The following is a 20,767-nucleotide window of genomic DNA, read 5'->3' as shown; positions in this document are numbered from 1 at the left end:
ACTGCTAAAAAAAATCATCTGGTTAAAAGGTATAAGACTTCACCTAAAAGATTCTAACCACAGAAGCACGGGTAGTGGTTTACCGAGTTTAGGACCCAGCATGTGCAAAGAATAGACAAGTGCTGTCCTTCTCCTTCTACCATTTGCAGGAGTTGGCAGTAACAAGGCCAGAAAAACCTTGAACCTGCAGCTTACTCACAAACCGTTAATATCGTCGCCAAGAACGACGCATTCCACCTTTGCCCATTCCCTCATCCCATAAGAGAGAAAATATAACTGAGATGAACAGGATTTAAAAGTTTAAAATTTAAAATCTGTAAAATATATGAGGGAGAGAGAGGGGGAGAGAGAGAGGGGAGAGAGAGAGACCGACAAAAAGACAGAAGGACAACAACACCCTCAAAGTAATTGAGGCGAGTAAGAGACATGCTTTTTTTAAGGAGTCTTAAGAGCATCCCATTGGGATAATTCTAGAAAAGGTCGCCTGGTGTATTCTTCCCCCAACCAACTCCTCTACGACATGCAATCCATCCATGGCGCATTTCATATCTCGTGAAACCCATTTCTGTTCAACCTCTCTCACGCATGCACAAACACACACACACAACCCAACACCCACGTACCGCCCCCAAACACACACACACTCACACACTATCAACTCTGTGCTCCTTACGCACGTGTTGTGTTCGTCTGAACGCGCATGCTAGCGAAGACGTGTACCATCAACCTGCGCACGCTCATGCATTTTCGCGTGCACGCGCTCACCCGTGAGCCGGTGTAGGAGTAACGCATACGTTCGGGAGGGGACGTCACTCCAAGGGCGTCACGCCTCGGGTGGGCAGACAAGGGGAGGAGGAGGAGGGGAGCCGAGACGTGGCCTGCCATTGGCTGGCGACTCCGTCTCCGTATAAAAGGCAGCGGCACCCGCCAACCTTCCTCAGACCCCGCACTTCTGTCTCCGACTCTTTGTGACCTCCGCTCCCCACCGTAGCGCCACCTAGCGGTCGCCGTCTCCCGTAAGCCGGACGCTTTGACAGTGAACTCACCGCGGCCCGTCCTGCTTTGCGCTCCCTTCCACGTCTTCACCACCGCAGTTAAAAGGTCAGTAGACTTCTCTTGGGGTCGCCTTCCTCCTTTACCAGTATTTATTTCATCCTCGTTTTCCTTTTCAGGTTTTTGATAAATTTTATTTTCGCAAACAATGATGTACAGTTTCCATACTGAAAACACAGTTGTACGCTTTATATTTCATCGGCTACAGTCTTATCAATGCAGTGTCTTCTCCGAAAGAAGATGATTTGGAGCTAGAAATTAATTGTAATGATTTGCTGAATGAAAGTCACTCGCAAGCACTTCAAACTTGTATGGCAGGTGTGAATATCTTCTGAATACATTTTCTAAAGGGTTATTCACTTTTATATGGGCAAACGAACGTCTCCCATTTGCAACATAAGCGACATATTAACATGTTAATGAAAGTCAGGTTCATAATACCAAGGTGTTTCTCTACATTTACTGGCATAATATTTTCTCAAACAGAACACCAAGAACAATTCTTCTCAAGAGCAAATTTTATGTAATGCCATTATTTTTGTCGGAATGAGCCACAGATATTAGTGTAAATAATGAGCACAGATTTCATAAGACATCGTGACTAAATGGAATACTCGCACGAATGTTTCCTGAACAAAAACTGTGTACCGGCGACACTTGCTTTTCTTCCTGGCGTGATTTACAGATGAAGGAAAACATAATGGACCACACTTCACCTCACGAAGATTTGATTATCTTTAAATGAACCTTTCGTGCAAGTTTTATTTAATACTCAGTATGTCAGGCTGAATGTTACTGCTAAAAATAAACGGGTGAGCACGCTATTTATTGTGGACACAGAGAGTATGTGTATTGGAGCATCCTGCTAGCGTGGGCACACCTGTAACTTTAATCTCAATACTCTCAATGACACGCATTTACCTGTATCTCTCGGGACAGGCGCCTGCAGTTAGACTAGTGATACACCACTCCATCACTACCTCCCGGTTAGCCTTAGCACCAAGAGCATTGTAAGCCATCTGTAGCCATTGCTGTGGGCGGTATGCAAGACGGGAACATCTTTCTGTTTATAAGTCTGTACTTGATTTAAGTTAATGCTTTAGGAATGGGGATGCATGTAAATTCTTTTTTTTTTTTTAAAAAAATAAGTATTAGATCGCCGGTCTCGAGCGCATGTAATTTGTTTGGTATGAATAACCAACTTGCTTCTTGAGACCGGTAACTTGAGATTCATTTTCAAGACCTAATATCCACACCAATTAATGCCGAGTTTTGGAAGTTCAGCCGATAAACGTGGGCTTAATTGTAAGTCTGATGTAAGACCTCACACGAAACCCAGACCTGGTCCAAATCTCGTCTTTGCCTCAAAACTACAGCCCGTGGTTGTACTTCACTCAACTTGGAGGCAGGTCGTCGGTTCAAAGGTTCTCGCTGGGGTCAGTTGCACAACAAACTTCTCATTTTAAACATCTTTATGTCTTAAAATCTATTTAGACAATCAGTTTTAATTGCACAACACAATTGTAGAACTTAAAAAAAAAAACTAAAATTGTTTGAGCCCAACTTTCGTTCCCGTCAGCACAATTTTTTCCCATACGCGTGTGCTCGGCATCTCAATAGCACAGCGATTTTTTTTCCTAAAATGTTTCTAAATTTGCTTCTTTAGAATAGTATTAAGTTTCTTCGAAAAATGTTGTGCCATTAGCCCCTGACTGGAAAACTTTTCTTTGACCAAGCAGCATTGGGAACCCGATTTATCTGGGAAAGGTAAAATGCTGTCCCCTAGACACGATGAAGCAGTTTACAATTCACATCCGAATGATAGCCAAGGCTATAGGACTCTACCTAGTAAAGCCTGCCATTCGATTCTTTGTGTTATCACGCATAAGGTGAACTTCAAACTAAGTCACAGCAAAAGACATCTAGCCACAGAGGCCAAAGGTTTAGAAAGTAAACATAATCGTAGAGAAAGATGGAGTATAGGACAGACGACTGGACCACGTTAATACAACGTAAAAGACAAGCAAGACAATATCGTTAAGTAATACACTTTTCTGCGACACCTATGGTCCAGAAAACGCAGTCACTTTAGCTTTTCGATTTTATGAACTTAAAAAAAGTACTCAGAAAGACAGAAAAAAACATCGACAAAATAAAACAAACAGAATTAAGATAAGTATTTAAAGATTACGTAGCTGTGATGGGAATCAAATCATGACAATAGCACAATGAAAACCTGGTTAGTCACTGCCATATGGTGGTTTCATAGAATTCAGTAACAGTTACACCACAGACTTATAGCTAATGGCAAGTCGTGTCCCCGAGAAAGTGTCAGGACGGTCGTAAAAAACAAACACAAAAACGAACAAATATAAACATATTCGACAATATCTTGTCCGATCAAAGTCCAACAATTTCTGTGTGACAGACAAAATTTCTCTTTAATGAAAAAATAAATAGATGACTGGAAAAAAAAAACTACAGCGATTCCGCGTTGATCTCCGGGAAACTCAAATTACCTTTAATTAGACAGTTAAAGGTTATTTATTGCTTTTTATTCTAACCCTAACCTCAGGTCGATTCAACTGCAGAACTTGCTCGTGATTTATTAAAGACTTTGACGCTCAGCCTGCCTTCTCGCATGGGGAGAACAAAGCCAGAATAATGAACCTCGCGTGATCATGAGCCAACGAATGATAAAATTCTAAAGGCAAAAATACCGACTGCGGTAAAAGACAAGAGAAATCAAGGAGATTTCTAGAACTGCTCGTCTGATGCTTAGACGACCAGCTTCTCTACCGTCCAATGTCTTCTCTTTTGCTATTTGCGACTACTGCCACCCCAAACATTTTAGATATAATATACTTTGATTTCAATCAAATGCGCTAATTCCAAAATTATTTTGCAGTCAGGTAGGTCTTTAAATCGAAGCAATGCTTAAGATGATTGAAATTTGCCATAATTTTTGGGATTGGATGAAAAGATTTTAAAAGAAAGAAAAGCAAAGACAAATGCAAGAAAAAAGACTTATGCTTCTTTCTGTTCATCCAACGCGTCGGATGGACTTTACTTTTGTCTCGAAACCTACTCCTTGTTCTACTCATTCCTCCGGATTATTGATAATGATGACGATAGTGGCATTTAATAATAGCAATTTAAACAGGAATATGGGTAACAGATCTCGAAGAGCTGTAACAAAGGTGTCGCTACGTGTCACTGTCGGAAAGGTGGGCAGGTGCATAAAGTCTTTTGTCCAGAAAATCCACTATTTGCCGTTATGTAGTCATGTGATGGCGGCTTTTGTGTGGACGTTTCCCTATTATTACTAGACATCTTCCCTACTTTTCCATTCTCTTAGCACCAATACCCCAACATGGACACGTGACGTAGCGAAGGAAGGCAACTATTGCTGAGCAAGACAAAAGAACAGATCGCGCATATGAAGGTCTAAAGATTAGTAAATTGGTTACAAAGAAAGCGGAAGAAAGAAAGATTCGACAACCTTATGCTGCAAAGACCTGGACTCCTCCACATACTGTCACCTCGGACAAATGAACGAAAGCACGGTACCGTTTCTTGCCATTCCCGATGCTTTCCTCTCATGTCAGGACTTTCCGTCCAATGTGCTGCATGGACATAAAGAAGCACGAGACCTCTTCTTGCCGGTCTCCTTTCATTGTTTCCCTTTCCTGTCAAGTCTTCCTGTCCGATCCACTAAATGGCAGCAAGAGATTTTGAAATGTGTCATCTCAACCATGTTTGTGGCGATATTAAGTTTAAATCGAGTGCAAAATTATGTTCAAATGATGGAGTTTGATTCCATTCAAGATAGCATAATTCTGCAGCATCTTCGGTGTAAAATTGTTTTTGTTAGAAAAATACATGCCTTCTCGCCGGAATTCTGAAAACAGCTAAAGACTTCACTTCCCGCGAGGTCACAAAACTCGACTTTGCCTCATTAGCATATGGCTGAAGCTCTCCAATTGGCTGCAGAGTTCATTAACGTTAATTGTCAAAATTTTGGTCAACCCACAGAGGATTTTCTAAAATAAATAATATAATAACATAATATAAAAATATAAATTTTGCTCGTTTTAATCTTTAGCTGCTTAATCAGGAATTGTAAAACTAAACGTCAGATAGTCGCTCATGAGCTTTGCGCGAGGCATACCCTGGGTGTACTGGGTTGTAGCCAAAGAACAACTACAGCGCTCAACAACTTTAGAAGAATAACTTCATGGTCCTGGCATCTAGGGGAAAAAACATCTTCGTGAATATAAATATCCAATTGGTAGGAAGCCATCAGGCTCTCTTGAGAGAAGCAAAACAATGAAGGCAAGATGAATAATTGATGAAAGCAAATGCTAAAAAAGATATTCCTATGACTATTCAGTTTTTGTGAGGGGGAGGAGAGGTAAACAAAAAATTTTCTTTGAATGCTAACAGATGTCATGGTTCGTTGGAAAAGGCCGCTGCATATCATTGGAAGAGTGGGCTCTAGTGCTTGTGTTCTCAAGAGACAATCATACAGGCTGGGACAACAAGAGAGAGAGGTGGCTACAGACAGTGATTATGCGCACACAGAGAAAGGGATAAATACATTATACTACTATATTGTTTGTTTGTGTTGTTTAACGCCGTGTCAGCAGCAAAGATGAGCAGTCCTACACCGACAGGACTAAAGAGGGTTAAAGGTTAGTAAGACTGTTGCAGAGAAGGGTAAGGACGAAGATAATAAAAGGATTGAGGACAAGGTACTTGTGCAAAGACAAGGGTAACGATAGGATGGACAGACACAAAATAAGGTAAAAGGCCACTTCTAAAATATTCTAATTCTGAAACGGACTTTAGCATTCCTTCCACTGTTTATATAATTAAAATAAATAAAACAAAAATACGCGGACAAGGGTGAAAACCAAATATCATTTGCAATTCTGGTTTTCACGAATTAGTTTCCCTTCGAGTGAAAGCCCATCCTTCAACATTAAACATTTTTTCTTAAAAAATTATTTGGACTACAAGGATACAAACAATACCCGAACACCTCGTGGCATCAATAAATCTTTAAATGTCAAATACTGTAAGACAAAAACTTTTTAAAGACCGAAACAAAAGGGTCGAGGATGAGCTATTGCTGGCAATGTCTTTTGGCTGTCGGGAGTTGTAGACAGTTCGTATATCCACTCGAAACTTACGTAAGCAGTTCATCGTCCTGTCTTCAGCTCCTTCATCTGGAGATGTCACGCATTTCCGATGTTTTCCGATGTTTTAGAGGTCCTGCGGCTAAACGCGACAAGGCATTCGCCTCTGCAAACCACAAAACTCAGCAAATCAGCAGGTCTGCAAACGGAAGCAGTCACATTTCTCATTCTTAGGACGTCCGGAGCAGGAGACAGGCGGCGCGTCCAACACGCTGCAATTTGCCGGAAACACGCGCTGCGGCAGACGTGCAGCATCCTTCAGGCGGACCAGGCTCCTCGTTAATCAGTGGTCAGCAAACCTCTCCACAGCCACGCTGTCTGCGCATGTCTGAAAGTCTTCATTCTTCACGGCTTCTGATTTACGCCGTGACCGCCGCTCACCGCCGCAGTTACTCGCTTGGATTCTTTTTTTTTTTTTCGTTCTTTCTTCTTCTTAACAGGATAAATTAGGGTGAATGTTTGACAAAGGTAAACGAAATTTACTAATAACAGTCATGTAAGAACTTTGCCAAACGTAGTAAGGGATTTATTAACGAGCTTTGCGCCGTGCCAGCAACGAAAGCCATATAATGGCGAGAGTCACACCCTTTAATATCGTGAAGACCTTTGGAGTATACACCAATAAAAAAAAATTCAAGCAAAAGTAAGACACAAGACCAAAGTGACGCTTATAACAGAAGTGAAGACAAATGTACACTTCTTAAAAATAATCAGATTCTCTGCTAATTTTCTGCAGCCAAGACAAACCCCTAAACAAAACAAAAAGAAACATAAGGTTAGGAAAAAACAATGAAGGGCATCATGTAATGTGCTAATGTCCTCACATAGAAAAATATGTAAAGGAGACTTGTGACCAACTAACGATCACTGCTCCCATCCTTTAAGAAAAACAGCAAACAAATAAGCAACAATACAGCCGTCAAATACAAGATTTGAAGCTATAAAAATCGTGAAGTGACTAGCGTTTTGTCATAAACAGAGACTGGAGATGACATGCTGAAACCATTTTTTTTCCAAAGCTAAAATATAAAAATTTATATGTTCTTAAGAACAAAAACCTGTGGTCGTCTTTAGTTTTGGGGTTCCATTCATTCGTAGCCAGCAGAGGTTGGGCTAAAAGAGTACTTCAGTTATTACTTGGACCGCTGCTTCTATTATCCACAAACGTTATTCACGAGCTGCTATAACGGACTAAAGAACTAGGAAGATGGAATAAAGGGAAGGATTTGGGAAGGTTGGGTGTGTGTGAGAGAGAGAGAGAGAGAGAGAAATAGAGACCAGTAACTGTACATTCACGCATCATCTTACTATTCATCTTGTCTTATTAAAAAAAAAATAGCAAAAGAGTTTTCACGAAAACTTTTTGTTCTTTCTCTCTCTGCGTTCGTGCGTGTGCAAGTGCGTAGCAATATTTCGACAACTTTCAATTCCTGCCACAATTTCTGACTCAGCAAAGCGATGAGACGGAGCGCAACGGAATTAATGTAAAAACCATGTTGGGCGCAGTCCTGGTCGTGAAACCCAGCGTCGGACACCTCCCCTAGGCCAAGCAGGCGAGTGGTCGTTTGGACCTCAGCAATTTTGCGGTCCTCTTTCAACATCCGGGTCCTGTCAGCGCGCTTTTCAGTGACGAATCGGAGTTCATTGGTCCACGGACAGTCTCCAAGCTTAAATCTCTTGTCTTCACTCTGCATCGTCGTTAAATTCACTAGTGCACTTCCGTCAATATTTCTGTTTCTGATCGCCGAGCAGTGTCCTGTAATTTTATACAAATCGGTAACTGTGCCTCTTTACACTGACAGATGCTTTTCAGCCCCAGCATCCTCGTCATTCTAGCATGCTCAACTTTTAGGATTACAACTTCTTGTTTTGCCTTCCAGTCTAATAACTTTTAAGAGAGGTTTTTGTGGCACAATCTTTTTATTCCAGTTTGCACTTGTCGGACCCAAATAAAACTAACTCAAACTCTTAATGTACTTTTAGAACGTTAAGTTTGTAAAAAATTTGAAAATAAAATTGCAGAAGGATATTTCAGAAAAGAACTTGTAGTGGAATGGTATAAAAACTTGTAGTATACAGATAACAGTCTTGGGGTAAAGTGTACATGACGGATACTTCAGAAAATACTCAAAAAAAAAAAAAAATAAAAAATCCACTCATCTAAAAATCAGCAGATGAAAAAAAAGAAAGAAAGAAAAGAAAGACTAACATACAGAGAAGGTCTTGCGTTCTTCCCTTTCATGTTGTGACTGCAGTATCCTTCCCTGTTTGTTCAAAGTGACGAGTGTCATACCTACTGTCAACAGTCTGTGGCATGATGGGAGAGGGGTGAGGCTGGCTGAAGACCCCTAGGGCTAGAGACAAGATCAACTCGCTGCAGCAGCCCTCATCAAACCCTCATCAACAAATGGATCAACAAAGATCGGGGCGCTCGTCACATCAGATCCTGTAGCTGCGCACCATTTCACCTGCTAGTTCCGTTCTTTCTTCGCGTCTACTGCCCCCCACATGCTTCCGAGGCCCGTAAAATGAATGATGTTTGGCTTTTAATACAATCAAGCTATAATCCTGCACAAGGGTGGAAGGAAGCGTACGATCGCGCATGCACCGATTCCAAAGTTTTGTCAACAGCGCTCCGGGGGAGAAAACGGGGTAAGCTAAAGGTGGAGTGAGGCGGAAGATGAATTTAGTGGACACAATGGGGTGCACCAAAATCACTGCAACGGGTACGACTTTATGATACTTAACAGACAAGCGGCAGCATCTCATTATCTTGTCCGCTTTCATCTCACATCTCGCCCCAACATTTCAAATCTCACGAGGGGAACGCTGAGTAAAGCTGTCTCTTTTGTGTGCGGGAGGAGTAGAGGTGGGGTGGAATGGGGAAAGGGCCATGCACACACACACTACCCCTCTAGCGGGATCTACCCATACAAACATGCGAACATACACGCTCAAACACACACACTCTCTAAAAAAAGAGAGAAAAAAACACACACCCACGGTCTATGTAAAAAGCAATATAAACTAGACCTCCTATTGGTATTTCACGAAGACAAGCAACTGCACCACTAAATCTTGCTACACTGCCGTTTCTAGCAACAGTCGTAGGTCTCCATCCACCCTTAATATACTAACAGCTGTGCACTTAGCCGATGACGTGGAACCTCAAGCACCCGTTCACTTCTCGCAACCCTATCTCCACCCCGAGAGCTGCGGGCGATACATTTAGCCACTGACATAAAGCAAAGGTTGCAGGATTTTGTCGAACACAAAGATGTCATGTGGGCAGCAGGTCGGGCCTGTGAGACTTGGCAGACCTCTATGTCAAGTCAGAGATAAGATCTCCCTTCAACAAATGATCTTCGAAGGTGGCAAACACAATGTAGCAGAAACGATAGCACCTGCCAAACGAATTTGACAGCGAGAACAAAAATGGTGTTTTCACTTTTCGATTATTTATTCAAAAGTCAAGTTTCACAATTGCGACTTCATGTCTTCCCATATGAATAATCATATGACCGTCCCCTTCCTACTTGCTTTATCTCGACAACAGGATGATAATCATGATATCGCTGTTTTTTCTTAGCATGGTGATGTGAGCAGGCATCTTTCTCCGTAATAAGTGGTTTATTTATTTTTATTTTGAAAGAGCATTTAGGACTGGAGTCAACCCAGTTGTATGAAAATTGTACCCAGTTAGGAAATTCAAATGTCAATGACATACCCTTGCGTAACTCATCCAGTAATATTTGTTTATTAAAGCTATCAGTCCCACTGGAAACTAAAAAAAAGACCACTATGATGCCATGTCAAATTAAAAATTTATAAATTCTACCTTCTCTATAAAATATGCATGGAGATATGACACGGCCTTCCCCGAAGCCAGAGGAGATACAGCAGCATAAATTCATAACACTATGGCAATCGCCGACTGGGAAAGGTGCCAAGACCACAAAGCATCCTGAAGCCACAGCTAAAGCATTGTGACAGAGGTCCACAGCTAACAAAACTTTGCAGTTTTTCTTAAATGCATGAACAAACGAACAAAAACAAAAATCGTTCGATGTTAAATTAAAATTGAGAAAAATTTAAATAACTCTGCTCTTACTGCACGATTTCAGATGAGACAAAGATACTGCTGGATGAAATCTTACCTCCATGGTTTACAAATCTCTACTGACTCAAAATAATGTGACCAAAATATACATCACCTCCCTAAAATCCAGCTGTTTGTAACTGTATGCAGAAAATATGATGCTCAGACCATTAGACCTTCAAGTATTTTGCGGTTCATCTTTTAACTTTTTTGGCAAATGTTTTATTCTGTGTATTTGTGACAACAGTTCAGTGCCGCCTAAATACATTCGTGGCACATATGTGAATCATTAAAGCTTCTCATGTAATTTTTTTTTGGTTGGGCGAGGGCTAACTAGCTAGGAGAGGGCTGTCGCTAGGACATCCTGCCTAAGTGAATCCCATAAAACTCGCCAAATCCAAAATGGAACAAGGCAGTCTGGTCACTTGAGAAATGGACTACGCGAAATTGATCATGATGCTGAAAAACCGACATGGGAGTTATGGAAATGCTAACGTGGCAATTAATTTGCTCTCCAAGGGAGGACACCAGCATAGCCTCCTTTGATGGTGCATTAACTCTGAAACCAGATTTGACATCTTGCCCTGAACTGTTTTTTATGTCTATTGCTGTGTAATCTTTCAAAATTATGAACAAACGGAGCTAGTCACTCTGATTTGGCTAAAACTGACCTTGACACGACAAACAGCCCCCTGGGGTGGAAGTTATGAAGCGAGGGTAAATCGTTGCCCGGGGGAACAAGGAAAAGCGTCTAAAAGTCATAAAGCGGTGTCCAGACCACGCAGATGTTTTACTTCTGAGGTCGTAGAAATGGCAAAGATACCCTCGGGTAAAGAAACATGAAGAAATGTTCACGGGGTCTGAGAGTCGCATTGCTAGTTATGAAAACGAGACCCTTTTCCTTGAGTTACCGATTGGGGTAACGACTTACTCTCGTTTCATAACCACGGCTTCTGCATGTCAAGCCTGACCAGTAACCCAGTGGCAGAGATGTTATTCAAGTTAACCATTTGAGTGAGCAATGGTCTCTTTTTGTTTCTTTTGTTGCAGACCAAATCAAAATGGCCAGTTCAGCTTTACATCTGATCTCTCTTGTGCTTCTGTGCCTTGCTACCCTGTCAGTGGTCGCTGGGGATCAGTCGGAAGCTAGCCAAGCTGAGCTGGACTCAGACAATGCACAACTCTCGGCTTCCCTGTCCCACATTCTCCGCCGAAGATCTGCCCTGCTCCAGGCACCTCCTCAATACTATACTCCCCGACTGGCCAACTACTTGCAGGAAGCACCTAGCAAACGCGATGACGGCTACTGGATCTGGATGCCTGCCCATGGCTACATCAGTATGCCCCGCGACGAATCATCCATCCAGAGTGGCAATAGAAACAGCATGGACAACCTGCTGCGATATGGCCGCAAGTGAAGATAACTCCTTAACCTTTGTAGCTTTATCAAAGAGCATAAGCGGTCTGCTGAAACTGTGACATTAGTTTTAAACTTCATAAAATACTGAAATTGTTTTTTTTTAACTTCTGGAGAGAAAAATATGAAAAGCGTAACCTCCTCCTGATCAAAAATGGAATCTTCTAGACAAAAGACATTCAGCATGAGACATGACCTGTGCGGAAAATGTTTTTAACATCATGGATAAGCTTCACAAAGGCAATAAACAATACTCAGCAATCAAAAAGTGTTTGAAGAATGAAGTTTGAAGTTATTTAGAATGAGTGTTCTGAAAGCAGTGCACTACATATGCCTCCAGCCATTGGAGAACTTCACAAGACTTCCTTTATGCAAGAAAGCACACTGACAGACACTTAACCATGCTTGTTTACAACCACAAACACAAAGTTAAGCTATTTCATCAGAAGAAGTGGCATATGGGAAACAATGCAAAACATAACATGCTCTGAAAGAAATACATGAATAATACCAAAACTGGCAACTTCCATATTTAGGGGCTGCCTGCAAAGTTATATACTGAAAAGTTATAAAGCCTCTTCCCAAGTAATTAAGACCATTTATTTTTAAATACTTGGCCATAGAGGCAACAAACAAAATTGCAAACATTTATAATGCCCTTTTTGTGTGGTATGAATAGAAATCACAAAATGAAGGGGAGTGAGCAGAAGACAGATAAACTGACAGATAAAATAAAGAACTGTTCACCCACTGATATGAATATGTGGCACATAGAAGGGAACATTAGAAGTATAAAAACATTAAATGTGTTTCTCTTTGTAAAATAAAACAAGAACTATGAAAAAAAGATACATAAAAATTGTGCATGTTCAAATAGATGCACACGTAGACATGTGTGAGTATAAGCTCATTTGCCGTAGTTTACAATGTGTGGTAAACGTGTGCACATTTGTATGGATGTGTATATATATGATGCCTAATCAAAAGAAAATTGATCACTATAAAACCTAAGGAGCCTTTTTTTGTATTGCAATGGAAATTCTGACATCAAGTTAACACAACAGGAATCAGAATTTTACCATCAATAGCCTTTTCACAAGCAATTAATAATATGAAAGCCTATTCCTAGAATCAAGAAAGAATGAGTAGTTAAAAAATAAATACAACTTAGTTTTCAGTTAGTTTACTCCTTGTTACTCCCCAGGGAGCATAGGGCCGCTAAATACACCTTAAGGCACATAAATATATACATTTTGCCTAGAAGCCAGTTTCTCACCCACATTATGTTCTAAAGCATTTAAAGGTGGAAAGAAAAAGTCATTAAGGATACGGACTTGATAGACTAAGGGAAAAAAAGAAACCTGATTTTTATACTGTAGTTTTATCCTTTTATTATTTCTCCTCCTTATCACAAACATCCCCATATGCATATAAAAATGTGTAAGTGCATGCACTCCCTATCACACACACACAGAAGCACACTAACATGAATTATGTAATTTGCAGCATTGTGACATACCTGCAATCATCGGCTAATCATCGGCTGTGGATTTATTTAAAATATCAAATCACATAAACCATCAAGAGTAGAGATATGAAAGACTTGAGAGAGAAAATGTATGTGAGAAAAAGCGACATTCTTCCATTATTTGAATCAAACTTTTTTTCTCAAAAGAGGGTATGAAAACCCTCACAGATTTTTTAGTGGAGGTATAACACCCAAGATATTTTGAAAAATTAATCACCAGAAAATGGATAAAGACTTTCATGAATGAAAAAATGCTCAACAAGAAGATAAGAGTAAGGAAAGGCTCAAACAGACAACAAACAGCAGATGGTTTTAAAAGTAGTCACAGTTTTAAGAATCGTTACTAAATATGGCGGGAGTATGGGTGTAAGTAAATGCTGTCACATTCTTTGATGAAAGCGTAAATTTAAGAACAGAGAGCATAGAGAAATGATCTACCCAAAACTTATTTTTCTCTCATGTGGATAAGATTAAGAATCAAGAAGGAGCAAATTTGTAATACTTAACAATTTCTCAACGATTCTCAACAACATTCAATTCCCTTTAACTTTTTCCTCTGTAACATTCTTGCTGTTGATACTACCGCCAACCGTACAGCTCTGCCCTGAAATGACTCCAAGGCACTGATGAAACAACAGACAGCAGTTCTTAAACACCGCTTTTTCTTACATTCTTCAAACAGAAAATGAACTCAACATCATCTTCAAAATTAAGTTGTCATACCAAGAAAATCTTGAAGTTGTAAAAACAAAGATTCATACTTACTGTTCGTGTTTTATTTTTATAACCTTTGCCCTGCTCGTGGTTTTCCCAATCTGCTATTCGCTCTAAACGAGCCCTCTCTTCCTTCTGTAATAAAACAAGACAACATATGAGGATTCATGCCACTTTACATTAAAAAAATTTTTATAAAAAAAACGCTGTATGCAGCTTATAAAATATTTGGTGTATTTGTTTTAATCTTGATTGATGATAATGAAAGTAAAAATCTAATAGATAATTAATTTTCACTTTGACACCTATTTTAAAAAGGAAAAGCCCCATCTCCTAATCTGACTTTCAACTAAAAGTAACCTATCAATTGTTATGTTAAAATTATGTTTCGTTAATGAGCTGTTTACTATAATTGCAAACATAGTGCTACAGTTAACTGAATTTAAAAAAATTAGCTGCTGTGATGGGTGTTACAGTGTCTCATGAAATAAAACATGCCCACATAGTCAAGGGACTCAACCCTGGATGCACTCCATCCCTTTGTTACAGATTTTGGTTTGTAAAATGAACTGGTGTGGAGGGCAAGAAACAAATAAGAATATTGCATAAGAATATTGGAATTAATTCAAATACCACTCTCAAGTAACAGAGAACTAAAACGTGTTTTCAGGATAATTTTTATCACTAGATATATCAGCACACAGATCAGTCATATTAGTGATAAAATACAAGCAAACACACAGCTGCACATACATAATGATAGTAACATTCATCTGCTTTGCTGTTGCATAAAGAATTTGTTCTTAGAAAAAAATCTACATCAAGAGAAAAGAAGATATGATCCTGAAATACACTCCTTGAGATCCACAAGTTAGCATTGATGTCAGAGGGAAAAAAGATTGAAGAGTACAAAAAAATCCTGAAAGTATAGGACTGTGTAAGGATTAAGGACGAAAAAGAAAAAAAAGATGATGAGGACAATGATGACAGTACTCTTTTCCAAGCAGCAGTTCCTGTTCAAAGTTGCAAACAAAAAAACATTCATTCCACACAGCAGATGAAATGTCTCATAATGAACTGAACTCAGTCATTAACAATATTTTTACTTTCAACTACTTTTTTGGTACTCAAACTCATAGTCAGACTTTATGGACATCTTCAAAATTGTATACCTCTTTCTGTTTCTGTTTGAATTCTTCTGCCTGTCTGTCCATCATTTCCTGCATGCGTTGTCTTTGTCTCTCCAATGCCTCCAACCGACTTTGTGCTTCCACAGGATCTGTAAAAATTAAATTCTTTATTTTAACAATTTTAGGATGAAAAAAATTGAAAATATATCATGAAAAATAAAGACTACAAAAACCAATAACCAAAAAGTTGATATGGTCTATAATAAATTTAGAGGTAGTTCTTTTATGTCAGAGACAATTTCAGTTTAATCTTTTAACAGAAATGTGCATTACAGCCATCCTCTATCAAAAATCATCAAGGATTGTCAAATAATCATTTGTTAAAATCTTTTGTCAACTTATTCCCCACGCTTAGAGCAAAGAAGAAAACTAATGCTATATCTGAACATGTTATCATTGACTCATTTTCTGCTAATCTATTTTCTATAATTAAAAAAAAACAAATGACCAAATATATGTCGGTGTTACAGTTGTTTCTTCTTCATAAAACCATGCACAACTGTGCACAAATACATGCACACATGTATATATGCAAATATTCATGCACAAACACCCTTTTGCTCTCATTCATTCTATGTGTGTTAAATGAATGTTAAAAACTAAACATTTCTGCCACATCATTTGAGAATCAAGTATTTTAAACATATCATTCCTGAATAGACTGTATTGCAAAGATATTCCTATGATGACCAACCTATCTTCTTGTTTCTCCCATCCTCTCGTTGACTCCTCCACCGATCAAGTTGTGGTTGTAGACGGTTTTTCAATAACAGCACAGCTACCGCTATTCCTATGATGAACCACCCATATTGTTCCACATACTGCCAGACTGGATTAAAACAAAAATCAAGAATTATAAACATATTCCTTTTTCAATCAAGAAACAACAACAACAAGAACAAATCAATTTGATTAGTTTTGATGTAATATGCCGTGGTAGGGAAGCTCCATAGCTTGGGCCCTGGGACAAGTTTGTTTACGCCTGCAACAAGAAAACTCCAGCAAAAACTGGGTGCCTGATGAAGCAGGAAGGTTAAGGGGGCTTTTATTGTTTCACTAACGGTGGTAACAAGCAGCAATGTAAGCTGATGCAAGATGTACGATCATCACTACTTCAGTACTCGATCTATACGAAAATCAGCGTATCACTCATATTTCAGTCTTTCTTGTGATCACCTGTTGCTACTGTATTTGTGACTGTTGAAGGTGTTTCGTTTAACGGCGAAGATGGATTCATAATGCTAGTGGAGCCCTTAAACCACTTTCTTCGACAGCTTTCTCAGAAGAATCTCGAAGTCATAATACAGAGCACTTTTGCTTTCTTCTCAAATGAGCACGTCAGCGGAAGTACAAAAGAAGCATGCAAGGGAGACAAGAAGTTCGGAAGTTTCGGGAGTAGTCTCCCCTATGTTTGAGGCTTTGAGGATTTGGCAGGCTTGTGAAAAATATGATATATCAGTTATATAGCTGTTCTCTGTTTTCCTCGTCTTTTACTCCAAGTCTTTTTTTATTCGAGTCTTTGAGAGCAATTACATTCACAAACTTAATTCATAAAAGTGATAAAATGTGCGTTATTAGAAGGTGGAATAAACGCAGACTTAATCCTTCTCCCGTACATACACACGTACACCATGCGTGTACAAATATCATTTTTCAAAAGTACCCCAGCAAGCGTACGTTGCCATTTAGTCTAAATGCAAGGACAAATTTGGAGACAAAATTTATGCATGCATGTGACTTTTACCCTGTGACCTTTACCCCGATTTAAAGGTTTGCACGACCACTTCGGACATGTGCTTACTGTGATTATATATATTGTCGTCGAAACATTTTTAGCAGACTAAATATTTAACCTCAGTTTCAAATCCCCAACGTAATTGTTTTTATTTTTTTCGTGAATTTATGAAATAGAATATAGAACGAACGAAAATATATGGCTCATTATAATTAGGACCTGCAATTAAATTAAGTTCCCGCAGTGAACGATATCGTAGCTATATATAATTCTAGTTTTAGCAAAGTGATATAGTTCGTCGGAATCAATTAATTAACACTGACTTTCATTTTTAGAGATCTTTATTCTGTGAAATATCAATGTGCGGATATCTGATCACTCTGCTAATGAATATTCAAATAACTAATTAAAAATCGGTTTAATTCACATTCTTAAAGCTCAACGCGTGGGACAATATATCATCTTCAAAGTTTGATGATAATGAATAGCTCATTACGGTTTTGCTGAATAAATGACGAACAAGTATTTTTTTCAAAGCAAGATATTTGTACTAAGCATGCATTATTTATGTTGTTGTCAATGAAGAAAGTTTTTTTGAAGGTGGTGGTGGTGGTGGTGATCGGGGTGGGGGTTTGGATGAAATATTCATGATAGACTGTCAAATTCTGTAAAAGGTGCACTGCTTCTGCACGGGCGCAGTCACTCCATGTTTAATACTACAGCCATATGCTAGCAATGTCTGAACCGAAAATCTCGAAAACGATAAATTTCCGCACATATTTTTCACGCACCTGATTACGAAAAGGCCTACAACGCCGACAAATTAAGCTATAGAATATAGATGCATAATATTTATGTACATGTTTGATCCGCTGGGTTCACGAAAACTTGGGATGTTCTAAAGTGTATAGAGTGTAGCGATGTTTGTGCATCTGTATTATACTTATGGAAATTTGTATTGTCACGAAATGCAACTGACCCAGTTCATGAGTGCGAAGAGCGCACGGGGAGGAAACGTGTAAGATAAAGTGATAATGATGTCAAATGTCTGCTCCGAGGGAGAAAGCCTGGTCTGCTAAATAAACAAAAACAGTAATGTGTATAACGTGTCGTGTTCGGTTATATTTGTATGTGTGTTTTTCTTGGAATTTATGCTTTTTTGGATAAGGAGGAGTTTTTCGACATTTGCCGTTTGAATGTTTCTAAGAAAGTTGAGCGGAAACTTGATACGAGACACGAAAACATAAAAGAGTGACCGACAAGCTATTGGAAACTGCGATGTAGTTCATCAACTATCAAGGTGCGGCTAACTGCGTACAACCGTCCTCCTTTCACAGCCGGAGATTCCGATCGAGTTGACAGAAAATTAAAGGTACACCCAAAGCTGTGACGACGGTGCAAAAAATTTGAACATATATTTTATCACCATTGCAGCTCGCGAGAGTCGGTTATTGACTATAGCACTGGTCGGAGCCGGGTCACAGGGTCAAACCATGCCATCTATAGTAAATGCTTGCTCCTCGCGGTGGCGTAACAGTTAACGCCTGTCACCAATACAGTGGGTTGGCTGTCCTGGGTTCAGCTCTCGTCTCGGGCACGTTGTTCTTTTTTCTGCAAGTGGCATCTGTTTACGTACAGGGCTGGCTGCCCTGCCGTGATATATGGTCTTATAGTTGCTGGCTCGACGTAAAACATCAATCCTCCCCTCCCCTCGCGACTTTTACGTCAGGGGGCTCTCTCATCGACTTACTGGAAGGATAGTCACAATGACATTTACAGATTGTGACATTTAATTATTCTTACACGTATCGGAAAGAAAGGGGGTGGGTAGCGAGCGAATCGTGTTAGAGACAAAACCACCGTTATCTCCCTTTTCACTACAAACGGCCAACGGAGTCTTTCTCCTTTCTTTCATCCGTTCCCCGCGATTCCACTGTTCGCTGAGGGGCGATGCAAGGTAAAGCAGAAAAAGGGGTGGGGTGGGAGTACAGTGGCTGCTGGGCGGATTTAAAAAGGTTAAAGGTCACGATGACAAAGCAAAACGCCCAGCTAGACAATAGCAAGCATCATTTTGTACCAATCCGACGCAGTGCAGCATACCTTTGTCGTGAGATGCTAAATACATACAAACACATGATATATGGCATGTTGAAGACGCGATATTATGGAGAAATTAAGGTGGGACAACGTTAGATAGACTCGAAACACCAAACCCGTACATATCGAAGAACACTTTTAGGGCTACCTATGTCAGATAAAAGCCTTATATATACCCATGACAATATATTATAAGTAGCAGCTATACTGCTCTCCCAAAGCCTACGAAAGTGATATACACCGTATTATCACCATTGTCTTACAACTCTGTGTAATCCTGTTATTTTCGTCGTGGTTGCGGATGGCCCTTAATCACACATCTTGCTATAGTGTCCAGTGTGTGATTCACCAGACGACGCAGACTCTAGCTTTGTAATGAAAATGTATCACTTTTGCACACGTCACTCTTCCCAAATGCATTTATCACTAGGCAAACTGGAAATGAACTAAAACTTTCTGTATATAATTCATGACAATACTTGCATACAACAGCTAGAGATTTCTCTAGCTTCTGCTTTTCTCTGCACACACGCACACAATCCCTTTCATTGTCTTTTCTCACTCACTCACACACAAACAAAATCAGGCACGCACGTGAAACACACAAAACAAATATCTAAAACCGTCTAATTATGTGCATATAGCAAGTATTGCTAAAATCAGTTAAGATGGTCACAACCTATTTTTCATTAGGTTTCTTAAACTACAAAATTCACACAATTTTAACACAACGTTTGAAGCACTGTATAAGTGCTGTGCAGTGTGTGGTGCTTTCATGTGGCGCGGTTTACTTTGTCTCTCCTCTATACACCATGCATCTCTCTTATTGTAACGTACGGTTACGTGGGCCCTGTGCGCAATGTCTGACTATTGCATTCAGTCATCTAACATTCTCCCACACACCTATTACAACAGATTCAATAACAAGGTTTCAAACTTAATGATAAGAATATAATTAACAGAGTGCATATATATTTACAAGAAGATAGTTCACAAACATTCCATAGGTAATCTCAAACTTAGCTTTCTGGCTTTTTCGCTATGGTGCTGGTCGCTGATACATCCAATATTCACAAGTTAAAGTTCGCACTGGCGTGATGACTCCACTTGTTATATGCTCGTCATTTAAAGTTCACACTGTCCTAATCATTCCAGTGTCCACAGTTTCATCAGTTAAAGTTCACAACTCAGTATAATTCAGAGTCCCGTGGGTCTTTTACGTCCTTTCTCCCGACGGACTTTCTGTCGGCCGATATCCACCTCGCCACCCAGAAAAGTAAAGTTCTTTCCACTCCTCCCTACTTTGTTCGTTTCCTGTGGGGTTTTACCCCGCCGAGGAGGGTGGCCCGAAATCACTACCAGAAGGCGTGGAACAATTATCTCCCCTGGCCGTACGTCACGCGCGGCCGTCCACGTCAGGTGCTCGGACGAAGTTGACACCGACACTGGACACCGGCAGCGAGATGGTTGTCGCGCTAGCCAGGGGAGATGTGCCAGCTTGGCCCGCACATGATGTTTTGTCCCTGTTTTAAGTAACTACAGAATCGACCATTTGTCCTAACCAAGCAACCAACACACTAAACACCTCAACAAAAAGACAATGGGTAGAAATACATTTTCTACACTTATGACACCCATTTGGCATCTGTTTACAGGAGTGGCTGCCTTACTGTGGTATGGCCTATAGTTGCTGGCTCGGTGTAAAACACCAATTCCCCTCTTCCTCTCTTGAC

The 20,767-nt window shown here is 39.9% G+C and overlaps 1 protein-coding gene and 1 long non-coding RNA gene across 2 annotated transcripts in view; one reads left to right on the top strand and one right to left on the bottom strand.

Moving 5' to 3' along the window:
• LOC112567726 (selenoprotein S-like) overlaps nt 1–20,576 on the bottom strand; it is a 39,362-nt gene extending 18,786 nt beyond the window's left edge. Inside the window, exons 1-4 of the mRNA XM_025244508.1 lie at nt 16,379–20,576; nt 15,897–16,031; nt 15,185–15,291; nt 14,064–14,147 (exon numbers count right to left, since the gene is read on the bottom strand). Of these exons, the coding sequence (XP_025100293.1) occupies nt 14,064–14,147; nt 15,185–15,291; nt 15,897–16,031; nt 16,379–16,439 (387 nt within the window). The 5' untranslated portion in view covers nt 16,440–20,576. The remainder of the gene's footprint in view (nt 1–14,063; nt 14,148–15,184; nt 15,292–15,896; nt 16,032–16,378) is intronic.
• LOC112567727 lies at nt 783–12,038 on the top strand. The gene is made up of 2 exons (XR_003099864.1): nt 783–1,101; nt 11,404–12,038. It is a non-coding gene; the product is annotated as an uncharacterized LOC112567727 (long non-coding RNA).
• Nucleotides 20,577–20,767: the final 191 nt, after the last annotated feature.

Source organism: Pomacea canaliculata, linkage group LG7 (assembly GCF_003073045.1).
Source record: "Pomacea canaliculata isolate SZHN2017 linkage group LG7, ASM307304v1, whole genome shotgun sequence".
Taxonomy (NCBI): Eukaryota; Metazoa; Mollusca; class Gastropoda; order Architaenioglossa; family Ampullariidae; genus Pomacea; species Pomacea canaliculata.
Note: the sequence above shows the minus strand (reverse complement) of the source record. Positions and strands in the feature narration are given on the sequence as shown.